Genomic DNA, 22,543 nt, shown 5'->3' on the forward strand with positions numbered 1-22,543 from the left:
TTATATTTGCTCGAGATCTTATTAGCGATGATAGTATTATGTATCTTTTCTACGCACCTGCAGTACGTAAGAACAGGGTCGATTCGATTATTTCACAGATCGAGAACATCAGCAGCGTAACCAGCGAGATGTCGGGCGCAGCAATGTGCCCTTACTCGCCGCGTGCCAACGTAACTGCGTTATTAGCCAGAGGTCCAACAGGTGGATTGTTCACTGGGGCGCCAACCGATTTTTCCGGCGCGGATCCAGCCATATGCAGAACGCTTGCCTCGCCAAATCTTCGAACGCATCAGTACGACTCCAGGTGAGTTGTTTTCCTAATTCTCGATGATATCTCCCGCAACCTCAGTATCTTCAACGTCCGTGGCCGCTTTCAGATGGCTAAACGACCCACAATTCGTCGGCAGCTTCGAGACGGAGGATCACGTGTACTTTTTGTTTCGCGAATCAGCCGTCGAGTACATCAATTGCGGCAAGGTAACGCGGTTTAACGATCGATCAACCGAATCGTTGCACAATGATCTGGAAAACTCTATATTTTTTGGTTAAAATTAAAAAAAAAAAAAGAAAGCGACTCTTTTTGTAGATTTAGTTTTTACGACACAAGATAATTCGACCATTTGCAGTAAATTATTTGAAAAATTTGTATTATTTTGCACTGTGCAATGTATTCACTGATCTCGTTTCCTCTTCCTCTCTAACTATCCGACAGCCAAAGATCTCTGTTTTCGTTGTTTTCAGAAAGTCTACTCGAGAATAGCGAGAGTGTGTAAAAACGATCGCGGGGGTAAAATTATGATGAAAGAGGTCTGGACGACGTTCAGCAAGGCGCGATTAAATTGCTCTCTCCCCGGCGAGTTTCCTTTCTACTACGACGAGATTCAGGGCGCGGTCTATCATCCGGAAGAAGGCATCGTTTACGCGACGTTCACCACGCCCATGTAAGTCCCGGAGTCTCTGGATGTGTTACGTCGTAATCGCATTCCGCGTATCATCTCACGTTCGCTTAACATTTCTCCTCATGTCTGTGCCCCGGTACTCGCTCACGAAGAAACGAGGAAATTGGTATGTACAGTTTCCCGAAATTTCTCCCACGAAAGAGTGCTACGATGAAGAGGAAGGTCCGATTTTCCAGTAGTTTTAGTACACCAACGAAAACAGATTCAAAATCTGGATATCTCGTTTTCAAAGTGCTATCAATTTATAATCAACTAACATCGGTAGTAATAAACTTTTGCGCTCCCGCGATAAAATGAAATTGTAGCGACAACTTTTGTATAAGGTTGTCCGAAAAGTGTCTTTCTTTTACAACGATGCATCTTTATACAAACATGAAACCTAATCTGTCGAACGTTGTGATCATTATTTTGATAGAACAAAATGGATCATACGTAATTCGATAAAATAATATAAAACGGAAAATATTGTGCATCCATTATTTCCTTATAAAACGAAAGAAACTTTTCGGACGACCTAATAGGTTCAATTGTTCGATTTTGCGTACTTTTGATCAGATTTTATCGCGTTGTATCCCCTACCTCGTATCTGCATAAGAATAGAAAGTTTTAGGGCGGTTTTATAGTTGCCAGACGCAGCGTATTTTTTTTGTTTCTTAGCATACTCTTCTTCTGCTTTCCTTTTTTCGTTTCTTGAATGACGAAGAAGGGGAGAAAGACCGAAACTCGCTAAACTCGACGTGTATTTTTAGCAATGGAATTGCCGGGTCGGCGATATGCGCATTCAACATGTCCGCGATCACCGCGAGCTTCAACGGACCTTTCAAGCACCAAGAGAATTCGGGCGCTGCCTGGGAAAGGAGGCCATCGCATCACAATCGTCAAAGATGTGGTTCAAACGCGAACGTCGCTCCTCATCAGATTATAGACAATCAGAGGTACCAGCTGATGGATGATGCGATCCAAAGCACGACACTGGAGCCATTGCATACCGCTTTACTCGAGAGATTCACCTTGATCGCTCTCGATGTTACGCCAACTAAATTGCACCGCGGTGTCACCGTGCTGTATGTGGCTACTGATGTTGGTTTGATCAAGAAGATCTCGGTTTTACCGCGTACGCAGGAAACTTGTATCGTAGAAGTTTGGGGTCCCTTACCATCTACGCCGATGACCATGCAGTTCTTGAAGGACACGCAGAGTCTGTATGTTGGTACAGAACTCGGTTTATCGAGGTACGCGGTATGACATAGATTATAGATAATAATATCTGTCGTTGGGCTCACATTGGTCAGAGTCTGTTCGAGAACAAAAGGAATATCGTATTTACAGAATACCCGCTGCCCAGTGTCATAGGCATCGAAGTCGCCAGGCTTGTCTCAATGCTCAGGAGCCATATTGCGGTTGGAACGAGCATCTGATGAAATGCGCCCCGGCCCCGAAGCAAAACCATCTTGCCAATCACTGGCATCAAGAAGTCACCAAGTGTCCTGTCCTCACAGATCCTGTGGATGGTGGTTGGAGTGCCTGGAGCTCTTGGTCTCCGTGTCAACACGGTACCACGGATCATGGGCATTCTCATTCGCATGCGCATTTGCATCTTCATGCCGAGACGGTAAGTCAGTGGCATGCTGCCGTTCATGTCGGCGTAATGCACGAATAGATGGCGATAAATCAAAAGCGAATCCTTGCTTTCACCAGGGCTCAGACACTTGTCAATGCCAGACACGGGATTGCAATAACCCGCCTCCGCAGCATGGCGGAGCAACTTGTTCAGGAGCTAAAGTGAGAGTAACCAATTGTACGGTTCATGGTGATTGGACAGCTTGGTCATCCTGGTCAGCGTGCTCACAAACCTGCGGCTTCGCTATGAAAACACGTCGACGCACGTGCACGAATCCGGCTCCGGCTTTTGGAGGGCGAGTGTGCGTTGGTCATGATCACGATGACACCGTCTGTATAAATCTTCCACCCTGTCCTACGCCAGCAAAGGTGGCGCCGCCACCACCACAGACGTTTGGTCAGTGGTCATCCTGGAGCGCTTGGAACGCTTGCTCTCGGCCTTGCAACGGTGGTAAGCGTGATACGAAAATTTCACCAGTTCTTCATCTTTAATAAGAATCTCTTGATAAATGATCTCTCGTCTCAATGATTTGTATCCTGTCTCCTAGTGATTGACTTTTAATCGTCTGTTTGACAGGAATACGGATACGAAGAAGAACGTGTGAGAGTCCATCATCACGAAAACCTCCTACCGTCGAATGCAATGGATGCGACTTTCAAGTAAGAGCAGCACGCACTTGTAATAGCTTCGTAAAATTTCATTTATTCGAACGTGACTCCAGTAAAACTCCTTTTTCTTTAATGTTCGATTAAACGAGCTTCCGCCCATTGAATTCATTTAAATGACTTTTAGACAAGATTTTTAATCTTTGTTATATGTAATACTATAGTTATTATATTTTATTACACTTTTGCTATCGCGTTTCTTTCAAACAATATATCACCACAATCACGAGCTCGCATTTCTATCTTCTACAGGTCGAGGAATGCAACTCTCATCAGTGCGTCGAAACGAAAAGATACTCCGGATGGACTCCATGGCTAGCAGTTAATGGCAGTCTTCAAAGTACAAACATTGGTTATGTAGAAAAACGGTTTCGATTTAGTTGTCGTGCGCAAACTGACGATCCATCCAGCGTCAGGGTGCAACTAGCTAAAGAGGAAGAGCGCTATTGCAGAAACGACGGTTCCTGTCTAAGAGGAAACGCGAATCCAAATCCGTATGGGGATCTCGGAGCAGAAGTCGGGTGGGGAGAATGGTCCGCATGGCGGCCTTGTGATCGACCTTGTGGCGGAGGTTCTCAGCATAGAATGAGGCAATGTGAATCGCCACCTTGCGAAGGTCCATCCGTGCAAAACAGATTGTGCAATGTGCATCCATGTCGGTCGAACCAAGTTGGACTCGCAGGGGCTGGAGGCCAGTGGTCTTGTTGGACTGACTGGTCCGATTGTTCGGTATCGTGTGGCGTTGGCGTCCGTTCCAGAACAAGAGAATGTCTAGGACCGGAGGGTTGCGAAGGTCCAAGGCTAGTTAGAGAGACTTGCGAGATGCCCAGCTGCGAGTCTTTGGCCGGTTGGGACTCATGGTCACGTTGGACGCCTTGTGACGATGATCATCAACAACATAGGAAGAGACAGTGTCTTCAACATGGTAACGGACTCTGTCAAGGATCCAGCAGAGAGGTGCGCGACTGTTTACCCGATTGCATGGACAATGGTGAGTATGGTCGAACGAAGTCTGACTTATTTAATTAAAAGTACCTATGGAGAACTTTTTCGCAGACGCTGAAGCAAAAATTATTATGTATGGTACATACATAGTGTATGTTACGTTTAAACGTAATTTTTCAGATATAAATGCCCTAAAATCAAGCGTAGAACGCTCGGGTGTATCTATCGGCGCGGTAGTGGGCAGTTGCGTAGCCGGATTCCTAGTTGGCTTGGCCGTGACCGCGGTTTTGAGCTTCTGTTACTTGAAGCGACGACAGCAACGAATTCCTGGTAGTCCTCACTATATCAGCAAACAAAACTCCTACGTCTCGGTTCCGTTGAAAGATGTGAGTCGACAGTCCAATCGCTATATTGTGGATGGACATATAATACATAAAAAAGATATAAGATATCAATAGTAATTTGTGTCTATGAGAAGTTTGCTAGGCAAAAAAATGCACATCCGATTTGTTCTGCATCTTCTTATTTCTGCATGGTACTTGTTACAAGATTTAATGAATACATATCTACTTAGGTTCCATTTCTTTAGTCATCTTTATTAAACTATGAATTTAAACATCTACAGTCCTCTAAACCACGCACGTGTGATACTTTTTTACTAACACGAGGTCTTCTTTCGATCTAGGTAAACGCCAAGCGACAGCCTAGCTTTTCCGGTAGTACGAATGGTAACGGAACTCTTCGTGGGAAGAACAATCCAAACGTGAACGGTCTCGGAAGTCCGAAACTGTATCCAAAGAGTCTGGACTACGAGTCTGCCACCTTGAAGCGCAATAGCCATGGCCAACAACACATTCGAGTCGATCCCGATCAAGACAAATACTACTGAACGGGCAGCGTGCAATTAGAAATGAACGAATTTATTTCACTGCCAGATGGCTTCTGCGTTGCGACTAAACGCGAAGACCGGACACGAACACCTATGACGAAGAGACATCGCCATGAAGGCGCATAGCGAGAACGGCGAGCAAGAAATAACGAACGCAACACGACGTGGCTATCATCCGTCTCTCCAACAATTTTGAGCTATGTATGCGAAGCAGTTTAAACGAAGACAGCTTCCAAATGGACCAAGGAGAGATGCAAACGCGGACAGATCGCCTATACTAGAGATCCAGTGATATTCATCCCATATATATTTGTTTACTCAAAACTATAGAGACGATCACCTCTGGTTTCGCGTTGAACGATTCAGTGCCATCGTTACGTCGCGAACGCGTGCATCGCTTCGTAATCTCGTTAAACATGAGCGACAAAGGACGAGCATGTAACGTATCGAAACGTACCTAACTAAACGTGTGCGGATGTGAATATGAGTGTAGCCTATGTATGAGAGATCCTGAAAGAGAGAGAACGGGAGGGTGTGAATGAATGCGTATGTATGCATAAAGATTCGAGTCATATGATTCGCATATTTTTTATTATTGGCTCACATTGAGTCGCGGTCACGCGTCGACTCGTACGCACGACAAACGATAGTCGAGGAAAGAAGAGGAGAACAGCAACGATCGTCCGTGGGATTGCGTATCGTGATTTGCCGCGAAAGACGATCGAGCTTACGGAAATCAAGATTTAGTCGTGGATTTGATTCGAACCGTTTCGGGTCGACGAGTTACGCGCGGCAAACGAGCGTACAAATGGACGACGTTCCGTGATCGAACGGACTTGAAACGCTTCACCTCGTGTAATATCCATCACGCGACTGCAATAAAAGGAACGATAACGCCCGCAAAAATAGGGTCCTTGAGCGAATTCATTTTTCCCCCCGAACTTTCTTCTTCTTTTACCCTCTGCGGCGAATGAGGATGAACTTAGTCCGTTTACAAATCAACCGACAGCTTTTCTATCTTGTCGATCACGTAATCCATGGAAGCTTTGGTCGGTGGTGGTTGACAGGTGACGACCATGCGGAAAAAGTTGCCAATATTCTTGTACGATAGCGGCGTGTAGCCAACCATCAGCGTCCCCTCGAGCATCATGCGTTCCTTGATTTTAGCTGTGATTTCGTACAATTTGTTCCACCATTCTTGAGTTTCCTGTTGAGCTTGCATACTGGGTGGTATGTACCTGTTACGAATCGAAAGAGGGAAAGAATACGTAACACAGATATGAATTATGAACACAGAATTGAGAGGATACGATGATACACAAAGGAACAACGATACTCACCAAAAGCAAATGTTACAACCTTCGTACCGGGGAAGTACCAAACGAAATCCTTTCCGGCTTTTAATTCGTTCGAAAAAGTATTCGACCGTGGACATAGCGAGCTCCACGGATTCGCGAAGTCCTTTGGTCCCTCGTGCTTTCCACATCAGCCAAAATTTGGCTCCGTCGACCTACAACGAAAGAAATGTCGCATACAGAAAATGACGATATGTTTATGGACATAGTCAACCCAGTTTACCTTTCTCCCACATTGCAAACTCTTATCACCGGTGTCCCAAGATACGTCATAATGTTTGTCCTGCTGGAACAAATACCGCGCTCCCGCGCAATTCGCTTCGTGCAGAGCGTTTTTACCCTTAACCAAGAACATCGAGCATTGGAACGGTGCGCCAAGCATCTTGTGTGGATTCCACGCCACGGAATTCGAGCTGCATCGATCGAAATGCGTCATAATATATCGCGATACACGAGTCAATCGTGAAGTAGAGACAGAACAATACATCACTGAAGCAAGAAAGACAAAAAGATCGAAGATAATTACGTACAGTTCGATTCCTTTCAACCGGTCCCGATATTTCTCCGAAAGTAACAACGTACCGCCGAGACACGCCTGTAACACAGCGACAATCATGCGAATTACAATGGGAAATCTGTTTCATTTGCCGCTCGTTGCACTCATCATACTTGTACGAACGTCAACATGTAACCATAGATTCTCCTCGCGGCAGATGGCCGCGATTTCCGGCAGCGGATCGAAGGAACCGAGGACCGTGGTACCGCATGTAGCGTTCACGAAGAAAGGCAAATGACCCTGTTTTTTGACTTCCGCTATGGCAGCCTTTAACTCGTCTGGTCGCATTCGTCCAAATTCGTCGCATTTAATCTATCGAATGAATGAATCACCTGTTAGCCATTTAAAATGCAGCGAAGTATAGTCTACAAACGGTGGTTCACACTTTCCAGCAGCAGTATATGCATTCAGTTATCATACGGGGTTAAAAAATCATCCTTTTTATACGGATCTTCGATTTATCGCTATAAAATAAAATGTTCGACGTCCGTGATAACGATAATTCAGTTTTCTCTTTACCAAGATAATAGACGTAACGATAACGATTAATAGAAATATGTCAGTACGTTATCCAATATGTTATTGGCTATAAAAAATATAAAATGCAATTTGCTAAACGACTTCTAAGAATAACTGACTGACTATGAGTTAGTTAATATTGTATGATGTATATGAATATCCGATACTGCTTGCAAGGTGTTAACAGCCGAGGTGAATGCGACGATCCTCTTTTACCTTATAAACGTGATCGGTTCCTAGTCCCAACCAGTGGGCTCCTTTAGAGATTGAATAGTGGCCAGCCTCACTGGTGAAACAAACCATCGGCGGAAGACCCGCGAGACCTTTCCTCTTTATATCCGGCATCATTTTGTATCTGGCCATCACCATACCATACATATTTGATATACTACCACCAGGACAAAGTATGCCATCTCCTTCTGGCAACGGAGGATACCCAACCAGTTGCAACGACTTTTCTATTATTTGTCGTTCCATCACGGTGAACACGGGAGCCACCTCGTACGTGTATCTAACAAATTAAAGGTATAAGGTAGAATTGTGTTTGAATTAAGCTATGTAATTTGCCTTGTAATTCGTCAAAGTACAATTTTTTAGCAGTCTACGTTTGGAAGGAAACGCGTTAACGGACGATGCTCGCAAGATGTTCGAAGATTATGATTATAATTCTTACGATTATAATTTTCTCGGATAGTTTTTCAAAGGTGCAAAAGTATTGTGCGCACGATGAAAGCATCGTATCCGCGGCGATTGGTCGCACGATTTATCATTGATAACAACAAATGCTATATATCTATGATAGAATTCAATTTGTTGACACATTAAGCAGCATGTCGTCGTGTGTACCTGTGTTAATTAGATACAATTAGACATTAACAAGGATAACTAACAGTAGACTAAAATAATAAAGGTATAGTAGTTAGCTGTGCGATAACAGTGCAAGATCTATAAGAGTCACTATATAAGACTATAAGAGTCACGTTCACGAATAAAAATACGAACATGCGATAAACTGTTCGCAAATAAGCGTGAACACGCCTTCCGAATCAACGAATCGACGTCGTATAAAATATCTTAGATAAAATCTTACTGGCTGGTATTGAACACATCTGTCAACCAAGAACCTGCCAAACCATATTCATCGATACCAGCGAACAGCTGATTATGAAAATGTGGACTGAACGTCTTGACAGAATATCGAATCGTTTGTCGTATTGTTGTCTCGATTTCTCCTTTGGTAGCTGGTTCCTCGGTCAGTTGTATCGACAATCGTTTCTGCAAAATACGATGAAAATATATTCAAGAGAAATTTCTGCAAACTTGTTTAGACTCGATGCGACGAACGAGCGGTGCCATGTTATTGCAATTTCATAGCAACGACGCTGTACGATTTGGCATTTTTATATCTTCGATAACGTAATAGCACGTTCGTGTGCATTCGTTCGTATGACGATTTGAACGCTGAATCTTACAGTCTATGAGAAAAATTACTCGATCTAAGAAACTTCTCGATTTTATAAACAAGACATAATATACTATGTGACCCGTTTTACTTAAAACACAAGTACGTTTATCGTTTAATTAGTTAACGAACATTATGAATACGACATAAAAAAAAGCGTAATTTGAAGTTGAAAGGATTAAAAGCAAAATCCTTTCAAGTCGTACAGCGTCGCAATCGCAATATCGCAACAAAATTGCATAGCACGTGCGCATCAAGTCACAATTTACAGTCAAAGGCTCACCTGTAGCTCTTCCGGATGGACGAAGTGTATGACGGGTTCGTTACCCGTACGATCGAACGCATTTTCCTCCTCAAGAATTTCTAGTAATCGTCCTAGCAGCTCGGTCATCGCCTCTGTGGATGCTGATGCGACTGTTGTATCTCGTAAACTGTATTATGGCTGTTGAAACAGTTAGGTCGACGGCACCGAGGCAGCAACGTTCCCCCACGCTTCGACTCGACCTTCCTCCATTCATTCGTTGGTTCAGGTCGGCCTGTCCGCTCAATCACTGTTGCAGGCGCAGCGTCGAACCGTTACACATTGTGCAAATACATATCGACCGGAAATTTTTGTGTCGTACAATCGATCAAACGAATACGGTGAAACGAGTCGGTGAGAGATGAAAAGAACGCGGTCAGAGATACGGTGGCTCGCGAAAATGTTTCAGCACTTATCATAGAAAACATTTATTATTGTGCGTATAACGTAAAACATTTCGAAATTTCATTAGCACTGTTATCGCCATTATATCGGTTAACGACCGTTAGCGCAAGCTAGATGGAAATTTAATGAAATTTCATAATATTTTGTGTAATACACATAGTACATTCGTATAAATGTTCTATAATAAATGTTCGAATAGTTTCTAAAACGAGCTTTCAAGCTTTTTTTTATTCTTGATAGTTAGGGAAGAAAATAAAACAATAACAGTACACGTATACGTTTAAACCATAGCGAAAAAGCTTCTTTTTTTGGAGTTCGACGGATGAATATGTTCGTATAGCTACTTTGATTTTATCGTTTTCGGCAATTCAGTTGAATGTAATTCCTACGTTTGCTGTAGAAAATTGCAGAGGGCGTAACAGGTACATACTTCGATCTTCTTCATGTCAGGTCTGTCTTGTATGCGTTTAATCTATGCCCATATAACGTTATGTCAGAGATACGTACAGTTTGTCTGCGGTCATGTTCATTCTGTCCTTAATATGCCTACACTTGACAAGTGCCGTAATCGCTGCTTTTTTCTGTGTTTTCATGAGCCATTTTATACGGTCGATAAAATCGTACGATAAAATACATACATTGTACATACGAGAGAAAATGACGAGATATATATATATATATATAAAAAAAAAAAAACAAGCAACGGATGGAGAGAAACTTTGTTCGAGAGTTCTTCGATAACAGCGAATATATACATGTAACGCGTGTCGAGCTGTTTCCTCTTTAAAAAAAAAAAAGCTGTTATCGTTCCATAGAGAGAGAACGAGACAGATTAAACACGGAAATAGGTTCGTTTTGCGAGAACGGATCGTCCGTGGAAGCTACGACTCGACCGCCACCACTACCGATGCGATCGACTGGAAGTCGAGGAACCAAGCCCCTCATCGAGGCCCATTGACCCTCGCACAGCTCGTGAAACGTCAGATGTAGCAATAATTTTCCACCGAGTGTGCCAGGACCTCTGCAAACCGCTCCAGCGCCAAATTCCCAAACGCCCAAATCTTCGCCTGGTTTTGTCTCGTTTACTCGGGCTAGGTACATTCTCTGCAGCCACATGGCCAAATAGGAAACCGCGCAGTCACAGTGCCATGGATTTCTAGCAAGGCGAAGCTGCTCGATGAACTGCACCGTGTCGAAAATCCGAGGTGGCAAAGAAGATAGATAATTTGACTCCAGCTGCCTAGGCATTCGGGACCGCTCTTGTAGATAATAATACTGTATCTTTCTTAGTGGCTTGTTGACGTTAACACTTTGACTGCTGCGCCGAAATCACATGTTTCGTTCAGGATGCCACGAGAGTATTTTTAATATTCAAAGCATATAATGGCAAAATAATAATAAATTGACGATGTAAGACAACATTCTTTCCCAATGGGCCGTCTATCTTATTGGTGGTCACGGGTGACTACCGTGGCGTCTTGCTAACAATTGATAGCGACATATTGTAACAAGGCTTCGTCTATTTCGACAAACCATTCGCATTCGTTAGTTCGTCGTAGGCAAAACGTGCAGAATATATCGTTGAAACGTGTAGAAGGTATTAGTAAACAACATTGGCTCATTCTATATATAATAGCAAGATATGTGCACACTTTTAACTTCAATTATGTGATTATAAAGCGGTATTTACGATTATTTTCTAAGTTGTGTTTATAATAATATTCGTAGATGATTTCTCAAAGATATGGATGCAAACACAGTGCACCGTTAGATGCAAGATTTGTTCTCATTTCTTTTTATTGATCTTCTAATAGAAACGTTTAATTGTTCAATGGGGCACTTTTTGTTTCAAAGTATCTTCTATTTATCGGTTATATTCAAAATGTCCTAACTCTCAATTCTCATACAGTTTTTGCACCGTGGCGTCACAGGAGAAACCGTGGCCAGTCATATATGACCAACGTGGCAGTCAAAGTGTTAAACTAGGTTATCACTGAAGCAACGACGAGAAATATTTTGTTTGTGTTCCATGTTTCTCCGTTTTTATTCGCGTTTCTATTATTAGTCTAATAATAACAAAAGTTTCCTGCTCGGAGCAGTAAACAATTTTTTTTTCTTCACGGGTAAACGAGTGAAGAAAAGTTGAAAATCTAATCTCAATATCTCGTTATCTCAATCGCATAAAAATTGTTTATCGAAGAAAAGCAGAAAACAGCCGATAACGCGTCGCGATAGAAAAACACGTTTCTTCGATGCGTACAATTTACCAATAATTTCATAATATATTTGCACCTGAACAACTTGTTATTAAAAACAAGCTGTGTAAGAGAAGCAACAGCCAAACGTTTCTCTGATCGCGTTGCTTCAGGCTGGGCAATATCATTCTCCAGGTTGATATTCGCTAAATAGCGTTCAAAAGATGAAGCAACAACGGTCAACAAAAAGAGTTCCTCGTATTGCTTCAGTGAGAATGTTACTCACAGTTTTCGCAGGCTCGGCGTATCCTCGAACAAGTCGGGATGCAGATTGCTCAGGTGGTTCGAGTGCAGAAACAGAGAAGTCAAGTTTGACAAGCCGTGAAACGCGCCACGCGATAGGCTTTCTATACCATTTGCATACAACACCAGTCTCTCCAAACCGGTAGAATTTGAGAATAGTCCCGGTGTTAAGTTTCGTATACGGTTGTGTCCTAGTTGAAGTTCTTTCAACGCTACCAAGCCATGAAAGGCCAATGAATCGATCTATGGCGAGCAAACGGGATTCGTGTGAACCAACGGAAGGAACGAAACGAAGAATGAGATCAATGAACGATATTCGCTAGTTACATCCGATATTTACTCTGGCTATCTTGTTGTTAGACATCTCGAGGGAGCGCAGACATTCGAGCGGAGCCAACAAACTCGCGGATATCTCTGTCAGTTGATTGCCCCTTACGTTCAATTCCTGAAGCGACGCTTGCGCTCGAAACAACTCGTCGGGTAGTTCTTTTAGCCGGTTTTCTTCCAAACCGAGGTACTTCAGATTCGTCAGATCCTTGAGCAGGTCTACGGGAAGGGTTGACAGACGATTTTTTCCTAATAAGAGCTCCTCCAGCGTTGATAAGCCGCGAAACGTTTCCGACGCGAAGCTCGATAGTTGATTGCAGGACAGATCGAGCAGTACCAGCGACGTGGTACTTAGGAAGAGACTTTCCGGTAGAGTTTGCAGCCTGTTGGACGACGCGTCCCTGCGTCGTGACAAATATGAGAGGCTGTCTGTATATATTTATATCTTATTTCAGAAGTAAGATGCAATGCAGACGAGCGAATTTTATCCCAGATGAGAATTTCATGGGCGTTTGAGCAATCTGTTGGATCGTACGACGACCACAGGCGAATAACAGGATAGACTGTCGATTTTTATGCATTTATGGGAAAATTTGAAGGCATTGAAATGCATAAAATAACCAAAGTAAGACGAATCTCTATTTAAATTCCATTTCATACAAGTAGGAATCTGCATAAAAATTTGCGCATTTTAATTTCTTGCAGGAGAGCAATTTTAAAGTTCGATACAACCAATCCTATATTATTCTCTTCATTAAGGTACGAACGAAAAATATTCTTGCCTTGAATGCCTTGAATGCCTTGAATATTTCGCAAATATATTTTAGTCAGCTACCAATATTTTAGAATACTATACTTTATGGATTTATCGTAATATTAATTTTTATCAACTCGTCTACACTGAGCGTTACTCCGTGGCTATGAATGCTCCTTCTTCGATGATACTGCATGTGGATTATGATAACGCGCGAATAATCAATCGCTCGTCTGCATCGAGTCTAGCTGTAAGAAAAGATGGAGAAATAAAAAGGTGAGATAGAAAAAGAAATTATCGATACGGTCAAGCAAACTCGAGCTTCCATTCTCTCCACTTGGTTCGCTGTCTCAAAGGAAAAGGTCAGTCGGTTCGAGGATCACTCACAGAATACGGAGATTTCTCGTGCTCAGAAATTGAGATCGGTGCAACTCGCCGAGCAAATTTTTGCTCAGCCTGATGCGCGTGACAGCGTGCAGCGAGAAGAACAAGTTTAGAGGAAGATGCTCGATCGAGTTGTCGCTGATATCTCTGAAAAAAGAAAAACGACGATCATCGAGTTTCGAACGCGGCTCACAGTGATCTGGCAAGCGGTGTTCTTCGAGCAACGTTAGAGAATTCTCCGTAAATTTTAAAGAGTTGTATCAGATTATAAAAGAAAGAAGTATCTTTTAACATTAACCGTTGCAGACGCTGTATCATCTTCGTCACAAGCATATTCTACTTTATGACGATAAAACGAAGAGTCGACTGAAAATGCAGTAAAGCAATAAAATCGTTAATATACAATAGTCTTGATAGAATAATGATGTAATTTTCCAGACGACTGCGTAAGTGTAACATGAAAAGTAATAATCGTAAAATATGTGCACGAATCAGAGTAAGAATCGAGCCAGCCTTCGTCATTCGTGAGTTAAAGTTGAAAAATTGGATTTTACACGATCCACCAGAAGTTATAAATCACACAGTTACAATAACAATTATTCATAACCGTAAATAATTCTAAATCGGCAAATGTAACTTTCCAGACGACTGTGCGATATTTCGAAACGGCGAGAACGGCTTCAACCCTTTCCATACTCACAGATGATTCAACCGTGTCATGTCCAAGAAGGTATCCCTGTGAAGCGCCGTCAGTCGATTGCCAGCCAGATCCCTGAAAGCACCGTTTTTCCAACGATTTTCTCGATCGGATTCCATTGCCTCTCTGTTCGTTCTTTGACAAAGATACACGACGAGGGAGGAGAAGCGAGAGGAAGAGAGAGAAGGCTTACAATTTCAGTACATCTCGAGGAACTAGTTGCGCCGCGGGAAGATCCAACAGATTCTGCCTCCAACAAGACACCGATTTAGTTTCCGGCTGACACCTACACGGCCCTTCGGCGCAAATCTCCCAATCTTCCTCGGCGGAGCTCATCTGCCAAACTGCGAACCATTCGTATTTTCGACGTGCTTCGAAACGATTACGTGGACGATACGATTGATAAAAAAGAAAAAGAAAAAAACGAAAGAACAGAGGAAAAAGAAGAAAGCTCGGACGAGATAAAAAGCTACGCTTACCGGGTTGCTCAACCGCCCTGAGTCTTCTTTCCAGACGAGATAAACGACTCTCGAGCTCCTCGAGAATCGTGATCGCGACGTTACCATCCGCCGAAATCGTTCCCGTTACCATTTCCGACTCCATTCCCGTAGTTGCGGATCGTTCGAGAGTGGACTCTGAATACGCGCAATCGCGAGAACTGTCTGGTCGCGGCTTACAATTTGCCCGAGAAAGAGTGGCCGAGAGCACGAGCAACAATCGAACGACTGGGATCATCCTCGTAGGCAGCAAAAGCTTCTTGTTTCTCGAGGCACCCGATTCGTTCGACTCGTCGCGCCAACTCTCCTCGCACGTTCGTTCCACTATTCGATCTCCTCTCGCTTCCCTCCGTCATTCTCGTAAGGGCTTCCGGTTTGTGTTCCCGTTAATAGTTGCAGATTTTCGCGTAACGCTCGAGATTGACAAACAATGGCGGAGCTTCTAAGTAAGCTGACGCGACCTCACGATCGCCTATCTACCACTTATCGTAATCGCTGGTACCCCGGCACTCCGACCTCCTACTAATGGCCACTCGCCTTCACTTCCATTACGAATCTAAACCTGCTGCCGTGCATGTATCATTCTTCGAAAGGAAAGAAACGTACCAACGAAGACCAGCGATTCTTGTCACGGGAGAGTTTCACGCGTTTTACCAGTTAAGCGGATTACATGGGGACAATAATGAAGTACACACGAGCGTATTCGCTGTGGATAAAAACCGATGCGATTAAGTACATACATTAAGCGTAAATATACTTGAACGTGTTACGTGTATATTTATGCGTACATACACAATTTTCACCTTCTGGGTTCTTTTCTGTACGATAGTTTACCAAGTATTAACGAATATAATTTGATAAAGATCGTTTTCATTATGAGCCCCTCGATTGACGAGTTACGAGTTCCAGATCGTAGACTTGTATTTCGTAAGTTTATATTAAACGGAACAATCAAATAACTCGTAATTTGTAAAATTTTCTTTGCACAATCACAATTGTTTTATTAACAAATTCGTTACTATAATGTGACAAAATTTATCGATACTAATATTTCATAACTACTTGTGACTTGTGATATAATTATGATGAGTGTGTTACATTGTTGCTACGTGTACTCCTTTTAACGACGACTGTTGTGTGCGCCCTTTGCGAGAAAAAAATCGCTCACCGGGCGTAATTGTAAAACTTGTGGTTTCTCTTTTTACGAACTCTTTTATTTTCATCTTCGGTTTCATTTTCATTCGAGTTTCTTTATTCTCGCCGAAGCTAAAGCTAGAGCTAAAGCCCAAGCGCGACGTCACATAAGCATAAGCGTTGCAGGTGTTTTCCCATTAACGTGGACGAAACAGACGGTTGGTGCAACGAAAGATCCGTCCGTTGTTTAAGAGAGCCTCACGCCGCCAGCTCCGGCACACTCGCCCTTGTTCTTCATTACCAGCTCTGTAAAAACAGGTCGAAAGGAAACGTAAATTGGCGCGTTGAACCGTATTTCCGGAAAAAACCGGTGCTCGATCGAAATGAAATTTGACGAGTATCTCGGAAAGAACGATGAACCTAAGATATGAAAAGATTTGACAACTTAGAATACAGAATATTCTATGTAACTGAATTATCAAGCTATAGGTTTAAAATAGTAGAAGATCGAAAAAAATATCGTTAGCCAAAATTATTGTAACTAGCTCCAAATGTATGTGCAATGTAAAGTGAAATTGTTCTAAAGACTTTAAAGTCACCGCTATCTTTTTTTAAAGAACCGCAATAATTTTTTTAACGGAACTATCAATCTTGATTGCTATTAGATGCTGCGTTCGAAAATTGCTGCAAATATAAGTCAGGTATATAATTGAGGGATACGTGTATGTATTGTATTCAGCTCGAAAACTCTGAAAACGCTCAATAACCGAAAAGAACACCAACTCCTTTAATAGGACGACATCGGTGTTGGTTTGACTGGTTGTACTTCAGATTCGTCGTTCCTTGTTACATATATATCCGCAAAATTTCATCTCGATTTGTCACCGATTTCAAAATATAGGTATATTCGGAAGGACATGCGCGCGAATCACCGATTCGGACAAAGAGACACACTCACTTGTTCCCATTTCGCAGTTGTGAACGTCCAGAGCACATTGGGTACCGAACGTCCTCGGCTTAAAGCTAGCGTCGTTCGGATCATGGACGCAAATCGGATCGTACGCAGCTCCACATTCTTTCGCGCAATCCTTCTTATTCCTTTTCGCCTCTTTGGCCGCCTCTTTAGCTGCCTTTACGTCCTTGGATGCGGTCGCGGTCTCCTTGATCTCCTTAGGCTCTTTGACCCGTTTCGTCGACATGGTGGTCGTATCCGTGGGCAAGGCGCTCGTCTCCTCGATAAAAGCGAGGGCGCATACGACGACCAATGCTAAGTCGCGAAATTATGCGACGACCAACATACGATTATCGAATTGTGAACAATGGAGAAAAACGAAAGAACGTTCGCGATCGGTTTACTTAGACGCGCAGTGTGTGACATTTCAACGATAACAAGACAAAATTATTCGTTTCTTTTACTACCTTAATTATCGATCTTATTAACCCAAGGAATTATTAATATTTCACTTAAAATCTATCGAACTAAGAAACCTTTGTCGATTTTATAAGCTTTTCCGTTAATGTGAAATACAATAACGATAAAAATAAACGTATAATTTTCTTCCAAGATCGATCTAAAAAGATGTTTTGACTGTGATTCGCGTGATACGCAGTGAACGTATTAAATAATCGACATCCTTTTCCTCCTTCGCATATTATCAAAGTCACGTGTCTGATCGAGATATCGTCTTACTTCTCAGACTATTTTTCTCGGTCTGTTACTCACCTAATAAAACGATGGACTTCATGACTTCGTAATGGCTGTGTGAAATTCGGTATGATTAATCTTCTTCGACTTGAACGACAGGCGATACTATACTCATCTGTCAAGACTAAACGACTGAAACGTTGTCGCCTGTAGCGGTCGCGTTTATAAACGGACACACCCCCACCGTGCTCTCCGCTCCGGAAAACTCGAGAAGACCGAGGGGATCACGTAACGGCAATCTTCAAAATTACTCGCGCCTCCGCTCTTTACCAACGAAATTGCTAAGTGTCGCGATTTCGCTGGAAATGGAACAAAACGAGTGGAAAGAAACGAAAGTATATCTGCGACGCGTGTCCAATGTCGACGATATACGTATATTTATTCAACGAGAAGACAACGAGCGAGTCACGTAGATCTCGTGATACACATCATATAGGTACATGCGTGTACAGTCGGAGAGAAAAATAAGAGTGGATAGGTAGAGGAAGCAGGTACATACGAACGAAGTTTAATCGAACTACATACTATATTAGCGTTATACTTAAGCTTTATTCGTTGATAGACTGTGGATATTCAAGCAAATTCATATTTCTACGAATACTATTAAAAAACATGGATATAAAATTGCTTCGTCTATCGACCAGTTAGCTGTTTCGACCTATTTGAAAAGTGCGTACCTAAAATGTGTGGCAAAAAGTAAGCGGTGACGAGTATACTCGTCAAGCAAAGAGTATGCGCGACTGTTATAATGTAGAATTAAATTACAATGAAACGACTGTTTTATTTTTTAATTTTATTGCTGACGGAGCTCGTCAATATTATTACCATTTCTTCGCGACGAGTATATTCGTCAAAAACAGCTGACTAGTTAAATACGACAGAGACTGTTATAATTTAAATATCTATATATATTTTTGCATACGGTGTACATTCTTCGAACGTGTATCTTCGCATCTGAAAATTTTCTACGAATGCGTGAAAATCCGCAGTCTATTTATTATATATCCTTATAGTACATACATGCGTTTAATAAATAATGGAAATTGATATTTACACGTTTGTGCGGCAACAAGCCGTATTTAACGAGACTCGATCGATACCTGTCCACTTATTCTTATTCTCGACTGTACTAATAGCTAGGTAACGTATAAATACGCGACATGAGCAATGTGATCATGGATGAATCACTGAGTGCGGTCGAACCGAAAGATTTCCATAAGTAAGGACGAATCAACAAACAGCTAATAGGCTAAGACTTGGTTTGAAGGCGCCGCGTTTCCTCCATAATATAATTCTGCAGTAATTGCTCATAATCGGGCCACGATTGGTCGTTTTTGAAGGCTCTACGAACTTGGCACTCGAGCGTGGAGCATTCACTGGAGCGAGATTCGTTCGCGATCTCGTGTTGTTTCCATGCCTCGTCTACCACCAAGGTCAAGAGATTTAGTCTATCCCATACCTTCCAGTTAGCTAAAAGAATAAAACGTCGTTAGCATTGAAATCGATTTTAACGCGTTACGTAAGGTAACCTATGGTCAACAGACCAAGTCGATTAATTTTAAATCGTTCGGCTTAAAACTTTACACCAAAGTCTCACTTTTTTTACCCGATATTCTATCATTCACAACGCGACTAGTACGAAGAATATCAACGTATCGAAAATTTGTATTATTCATGTAGCCGCCCTTACTTGGCATTGATCGGCTATCGGATATTCCTATCAGCATTATCTTTGTAACGTGCTTGAAAGTACGCAGCATCAGTTTTTCTCGATCAGCCACCCATCGAGTGAGTTTACCACTGAAGATATACGATCGTGACTCGTCGAATATGCAAAATTTATTAAATTTACTCCTTGATTGCAGGCAATTTATACATATTCGATCTACCGATAGTACATAAAATACTAACTGACACTGTCATGTGTCTTGGTGTACCGTATCTTTCGAAGTTAAATACGTCAGCGTCTTTGAGAAAAAGTCGTGATGACTATATTAGGAAACTCATCGTACGTCCTTTAGCCAATGCGCTAAGCGCGTAAGAGCAGTTGATAAATTTTATTGTTCGATAGAAATTTTCTAATCTTTTCGCAATCCTCCTTTGGATATAATATTAACAGGACATTGTCATCCTCGAATAACTTGCAATTGTATACTAAAGGATTATATACCCGTGAATAATAATAACGATAATAGTGATCTATGTGTGTAGCTCACGAATGTTTTTGGAAGAATCTTTATGATTAAGTACCTATATCGTACAATTGTACAAAATTAATTAATGTAATTTTGAAATTTTGTTACCATTGGTAACGAAATATCGCTTATATCGCATAACCATGTCGATAAGGTCGGAAACGAATGTAGAGACGTACGTATAAATTGCAAATTGCAAGATATTTATCAAAAGCATAAGCACGCTTCGCAAAAACCTTGAGAAAGATTTTAAAAATGTTATTGCGCCGGACGTACACGAATAAACACTAATAAAACTTTTTGTAAATCGCTTCGCACAGCTTCATTAATATTGCGCATGCACAATTAATTTGAAGTAACTCGAAACCACTCAGTCAATCAAGAATTTCCCGTTATAAATACGTTCTAAATGTAAATCTGAAGAAGGAACATTACCGTTTCGCAAACTACGGCCTTCGTCTTCATCGTCATCGTTGTTGCTCTGCATATTCACCTTCTTGATCGTCTTTTTGATCTCCAATTTGGGGATGAAAAGCAGCAGACAGATAACAGCGATAAACTTAACTATCATTTTGAAAATAACCAATTTCAAAAGTATCTTGGCCAGAGTGAAGGCGTTGAGCTTGAGGGCAAAGGGCCAAGAGAAGTCGATAGATGGAAAACCGAGATGCACCGATTCGGTCATTCCATGTGGAACTCCGTACGCTGCAATATATGCATCGCGTATTACTATCTTAAATCATAGAGGAAGGAAACGTGACAAACTTAATGGGAGTTGCAAACGATCAATCATATGAAAAATAACGTCCGTACACTATTGTATCTAGCGTATAGATTGAGAAAAATAGTGGAAAACCACTGGAAATGAAAAGTACAAGGATACGTTTAATCGACAAAGCAGAGATACGTAGTAACTGGTAAACAAGGCAATGTGGCAATAAATATAGAATGCGGTGCACTACTTCATTACCGTTGCGACGAAACTGAACTAGCATGACTGCGTACATCGGAAAAATATTTAGACATGCAAGCATGCATATAACCGCGATATCGTTCAATATCCATATTCAGTGGAGCTATCTTTAAAACTTATATGTTTGATATGGCATTCATGCCATGTACTGTAACTTCCATCATTGATTGTATCATAATGCTAATACAGTTTCTGAACGTTCGATATAACATACACACACACACATATATAATATGCGCATAAACCTTTTCAATACTAGCTTCCGGAGCAAAAAATATTGCCGGTCTCGATCCTTATCGATTTTTTGCCAATGATATTGATCGTGCGCAATCCTGTGAAAATAGAACGTACGCGAAAGTAATACAATACCTCGTGTCTCACCTTGCTGTGGCTGAGCCGGATATACACCAACGGACGTGTATTCTCCCCCATAGGAAGATTGGTCGTGATAAGGTGGTCCGTATGTTTCACGCGGTGGTCCGTATGTTTCACGCGGCGGTCCGTACGTTTCACGCGGTGGTTGCGATCGAGGAGGTCCGTAAGAACTTTTGAAGCCCGAAAAGTCACTGGACGATCGTGTCGGCAAAGAATACGAATCGCTCGGTACCATGGAGAAGGAATCTCTGTCCGAGCTGGTTTGGAAGGATATCTCGGACCTTTTTCCTGCATAGACTGGTCCCACCGATTGTTCCTTTCTTCGTTGAATAGAGCTACTTGTCGTTGCATCTACTGCAACTATTCCTTCGCGAGGATCCGTGCTAGTTCGAGAATGTCTTAATGCGTCCAAATAGCTGTCCTTGCGACGAGTAAATGGACCGCTATTTTGCCACTCAACACTTCTCGTCGATGGTTCTATTCCCAGCAGAGTCTCTCCTTCGGATCTCGCTTCCATTTTGTCCTCGCGGCTAATAGACGTTGGGACGGCCGCTTCATCGTTGGCGATCGTAGTCGCGTTTTTGGAGATTTCGTCAGCGTTTGCGACTACGATCGTTAATGAAAATAACAGCCCAAAGACGCGAAAGATTCGCAAACTTTTTCCGTACTTTTCGATCATCGCTCGCTCTAGCAGAGTAAGCGGAGAAACAGAACTCGCGCACGCGCGCGTACGTTTACAATAGAGTTGGAACTCTCGATGGAACGGTCCTGGGGACTCGAAGTTTTCGAATGACGATAAACCAACGACCGAGGAAACGTGCACACGGTTCCATCTTCTCCCCTCGAACGATAACACCGTCGTTGCATATTAAGCGCATAACGGTGTTCAAGTTCTGTATTCGTGGTTCGTTTTCACCTCGAACGCTCGAATTTGAATCGCCACCTCCGCCGCGTTACGGTGTCGCCTTTTCATGCTTCGCCCCGAAACGACGAATCGAAGGGAGCGAAAGAGACAATAGGATAAGGCGTCCATCAATTGTTATGCATTTGGTGACGTTTTCATAACGGTGTTGCGATTCATCGAACCTCCTACGATCCACTGGCACACTTGTTGCCACACGTCGTACGGAAATCGGTCACGTTCCAATGCGTTCACTCGCGGAAAGGGAAATTCGCTGATCGATCGATGTACCTCGAGCGTCCCTAGGCAACCAGAATAAACGCTTCGACCCGAGCATCCTTCGGCTTCTCTAATTTGTTATTGGCAAAGTCATGTCGCTTGTAAAAATTCGATCATCGTAAGTAAGCGAAAACATTAATCGAATGG

General features: G+C 42.4%; 5 protein-coding genes and 1 long non-coding RNA gene across 13 annotated transcripts in view; 1 reads left to right on the forward strand and 5 right to left on the reverse strand.

Annotated features, from left to right (window-relative positions):
• Positions 1-195, reverse strand: part of LOC126924626 (uncharacterized) — a 2,016-nt gene extending 1,821 nt beyond the window's left edge. The window contains exon 1 of one of the 2 annotated variants that reach the window (XR_007713614.1): positions 58-192. This is a non-coding gene — a long non-coding RNA (uncharacterized LOC126924626). Of the gene's footprint in view, positions 1-57 lie in introns of both variants that reach the window. The other variant, XR_007713616.1, reaches the window with a different exon arrangement.
• LOC126924558 (semaphorin-5A) overlaps positions 1-5,985 on the forward strand; it is a 26,508-nt gene extending 20,523 nt beyond the window's left edge. For all 3 annotated transcript variants that reach the window (XM_050739197.1, XM_050739195.1, XM_050739198.1), the window contains exons 5-14: positions 99-304; positions 378-477; positions 742-941; positions 1,709-2,191; positions 2,289-2,571; positions 2,658-3,030; positions 3,157-3,239; positions 3,498-4,236; positions 4,371-4,576; positions 4,876-5,985. In XM_050739197.1, the coding sequence (XP_050595154.1) occupies positions 99-304; positions 378-477; positions 742-941; positions 1,709-2,191; positions 2,289-2,571; positions 2,658-3,030; positions 3,157-3,239; positions 3,498-4,236; positions 4,371-4,576; positions 4,876-5,079 (2,877 nt within the window). In that variant the 3' untranslated portion in view covers positions 5,080-5,985. The remainder of the gene's footprint in view (positions 1-98; positions 305-377; positions 478-741; positions 942-1,708; positions 2,192-2,288; positions 2,572-2,657; positions 3,031-3,156; positions 3,240-3,497; positions 4,237-4,370; positions 4,577-4,875) is intronic.
• Positions 5,643-9,550, reverse strand: LOC126924576 (glutamate decarboxylase 2). The gene is made up of 8 exons (XM_050739277.1): positions 9,255-9,550; positions 8,600-8,784; positions 7,726-8,020; positions 7,114-7,302; positions 6,965-7,029; positions 6,658-6,847; positions 6,420-6,589; positions 5,643-6,317 (listed from the first exon to the last, which is right to left on the reverse strand). The coding sequence occupies exons 1-8, from the start codon at positions 9,360-9,362 to the stop codon at positions 6,071-6,073; spliced, it is 1,449 nt and encodes a 482-aa protein (XP_050595234.1). The 5' UTR covers positions 9,363-9,550; the 3' UTR covers positions 5,643-6,070.
• A 326-nt stretch (positions 9,551-9,876) lies between these two features.
• LOC126924574 (leucine-rich repeat-containing protein 15-like) lies at positions 9,877-15,666 on the reverse strand. 4 transcript variants are annotated; one of them, XM_050739271.1, is made up of 7 exons: positions 14,817-15,666; positions 14,531-14,681; positions 14,341-14,412; positions 13,644-13,787; positions 12,503-12,885; positions 12,159-12,418; positions 9,877-10,913 (listed from the first exon to the last, which is right to left on the reverse strand). In XM_050739271.1, the coding sequence occupies exons 1-7, from the start codon at positions 15,070-15,072 to the stop codon at positions 10,479-10,481; spliced, it is 1,701 nt and encodes a 566-aa protein (XP_050595228.1). In that variant the 5' UTR covers positions 15,073-15,666; the 3' UTR covers positions 9,877-10,478. The 4 variants fall into 4 exon arrangements, with proteins under 4 accessions (XP_050595228.1, XP_050595226.1, XP_050595225.1 ...); XM_050739269.1 differs by having other exon boundaries at positions 9,877-10,917; positions 12,516-12,903; XM_050739268.1 differs by having other exon boundaries at positions 12,503-12,903.
• A 143-nt stretch (positions 15,667-15,809) lies between these two features.
• On the reverse strand, positions 15,810-17,859 carry LOC126924605 (uncharacterized). The gene is made up of 3 exons (XM_050739326.1): positions 17,692-17,859; positions 16,927-17,235; positions 15,810-16,274 (listed from the first exon to the last, which is right to left on the reverse strand). Exons 1-3 carry the CDS (start codon positions 17,711-17,713, stop codon positions 16,216-16,218), a joined length of 390 nt encoding a protein of 129 aa, XP_050595283.1. The 5' UTR covers positions 17,714-17,859; the 3' UTR covers positions 15,810-16,215.
• Positions 17,860-18,202: 343 nt separating this feature from the next.
• LOC126924586 (uncharacterized) lies at positions 18,203-22,216 on the reverse strand. 2 transcript variants are annotated; one of them, XM_050739295.1, is made up of 3 exons: positions 21,223-22,216; positions 20,304-20,573; positions 18,203-19,143 (listed from the first exon to the last, which is right to left on the reverse strand). In XM_050739295.1, the coding sequence occupies exons 1-3, from the start codon at positions 21,893-21,895 to the stop codon at positions 18,923-18,925; spliced, it is 1,164 nt and encodes a 387-aa protein (XP_050595252.1). In that variant the 5' UTR covers positions 21,896-22,216; the 3' UTR covers positions 18,203-18,922. The 2 variants fall into 2 exon arrangements, with proteins under 2 accessions (XP_050595252.1, XP_050595251.1); XM_050739294.1 differs by having other exon boundaries at positions 21,211-22,216.
• Positions 22,217-22,543: the final 327 nt, after the last annotated feature.

Source organism: Bombus affinis, chromosome 14 (assembly GCF_024516045.1).
Source record: "Bombus affinis isolate iyBomAffi1 chromosome 14, iyBomAffi1.2, whole genome shotgun sequence".
NCBI lineage: Eukaryota > Metazoa > Arthropoda > Insecta > Hymenoptera > Apidae > Bombus > Bombus affinis.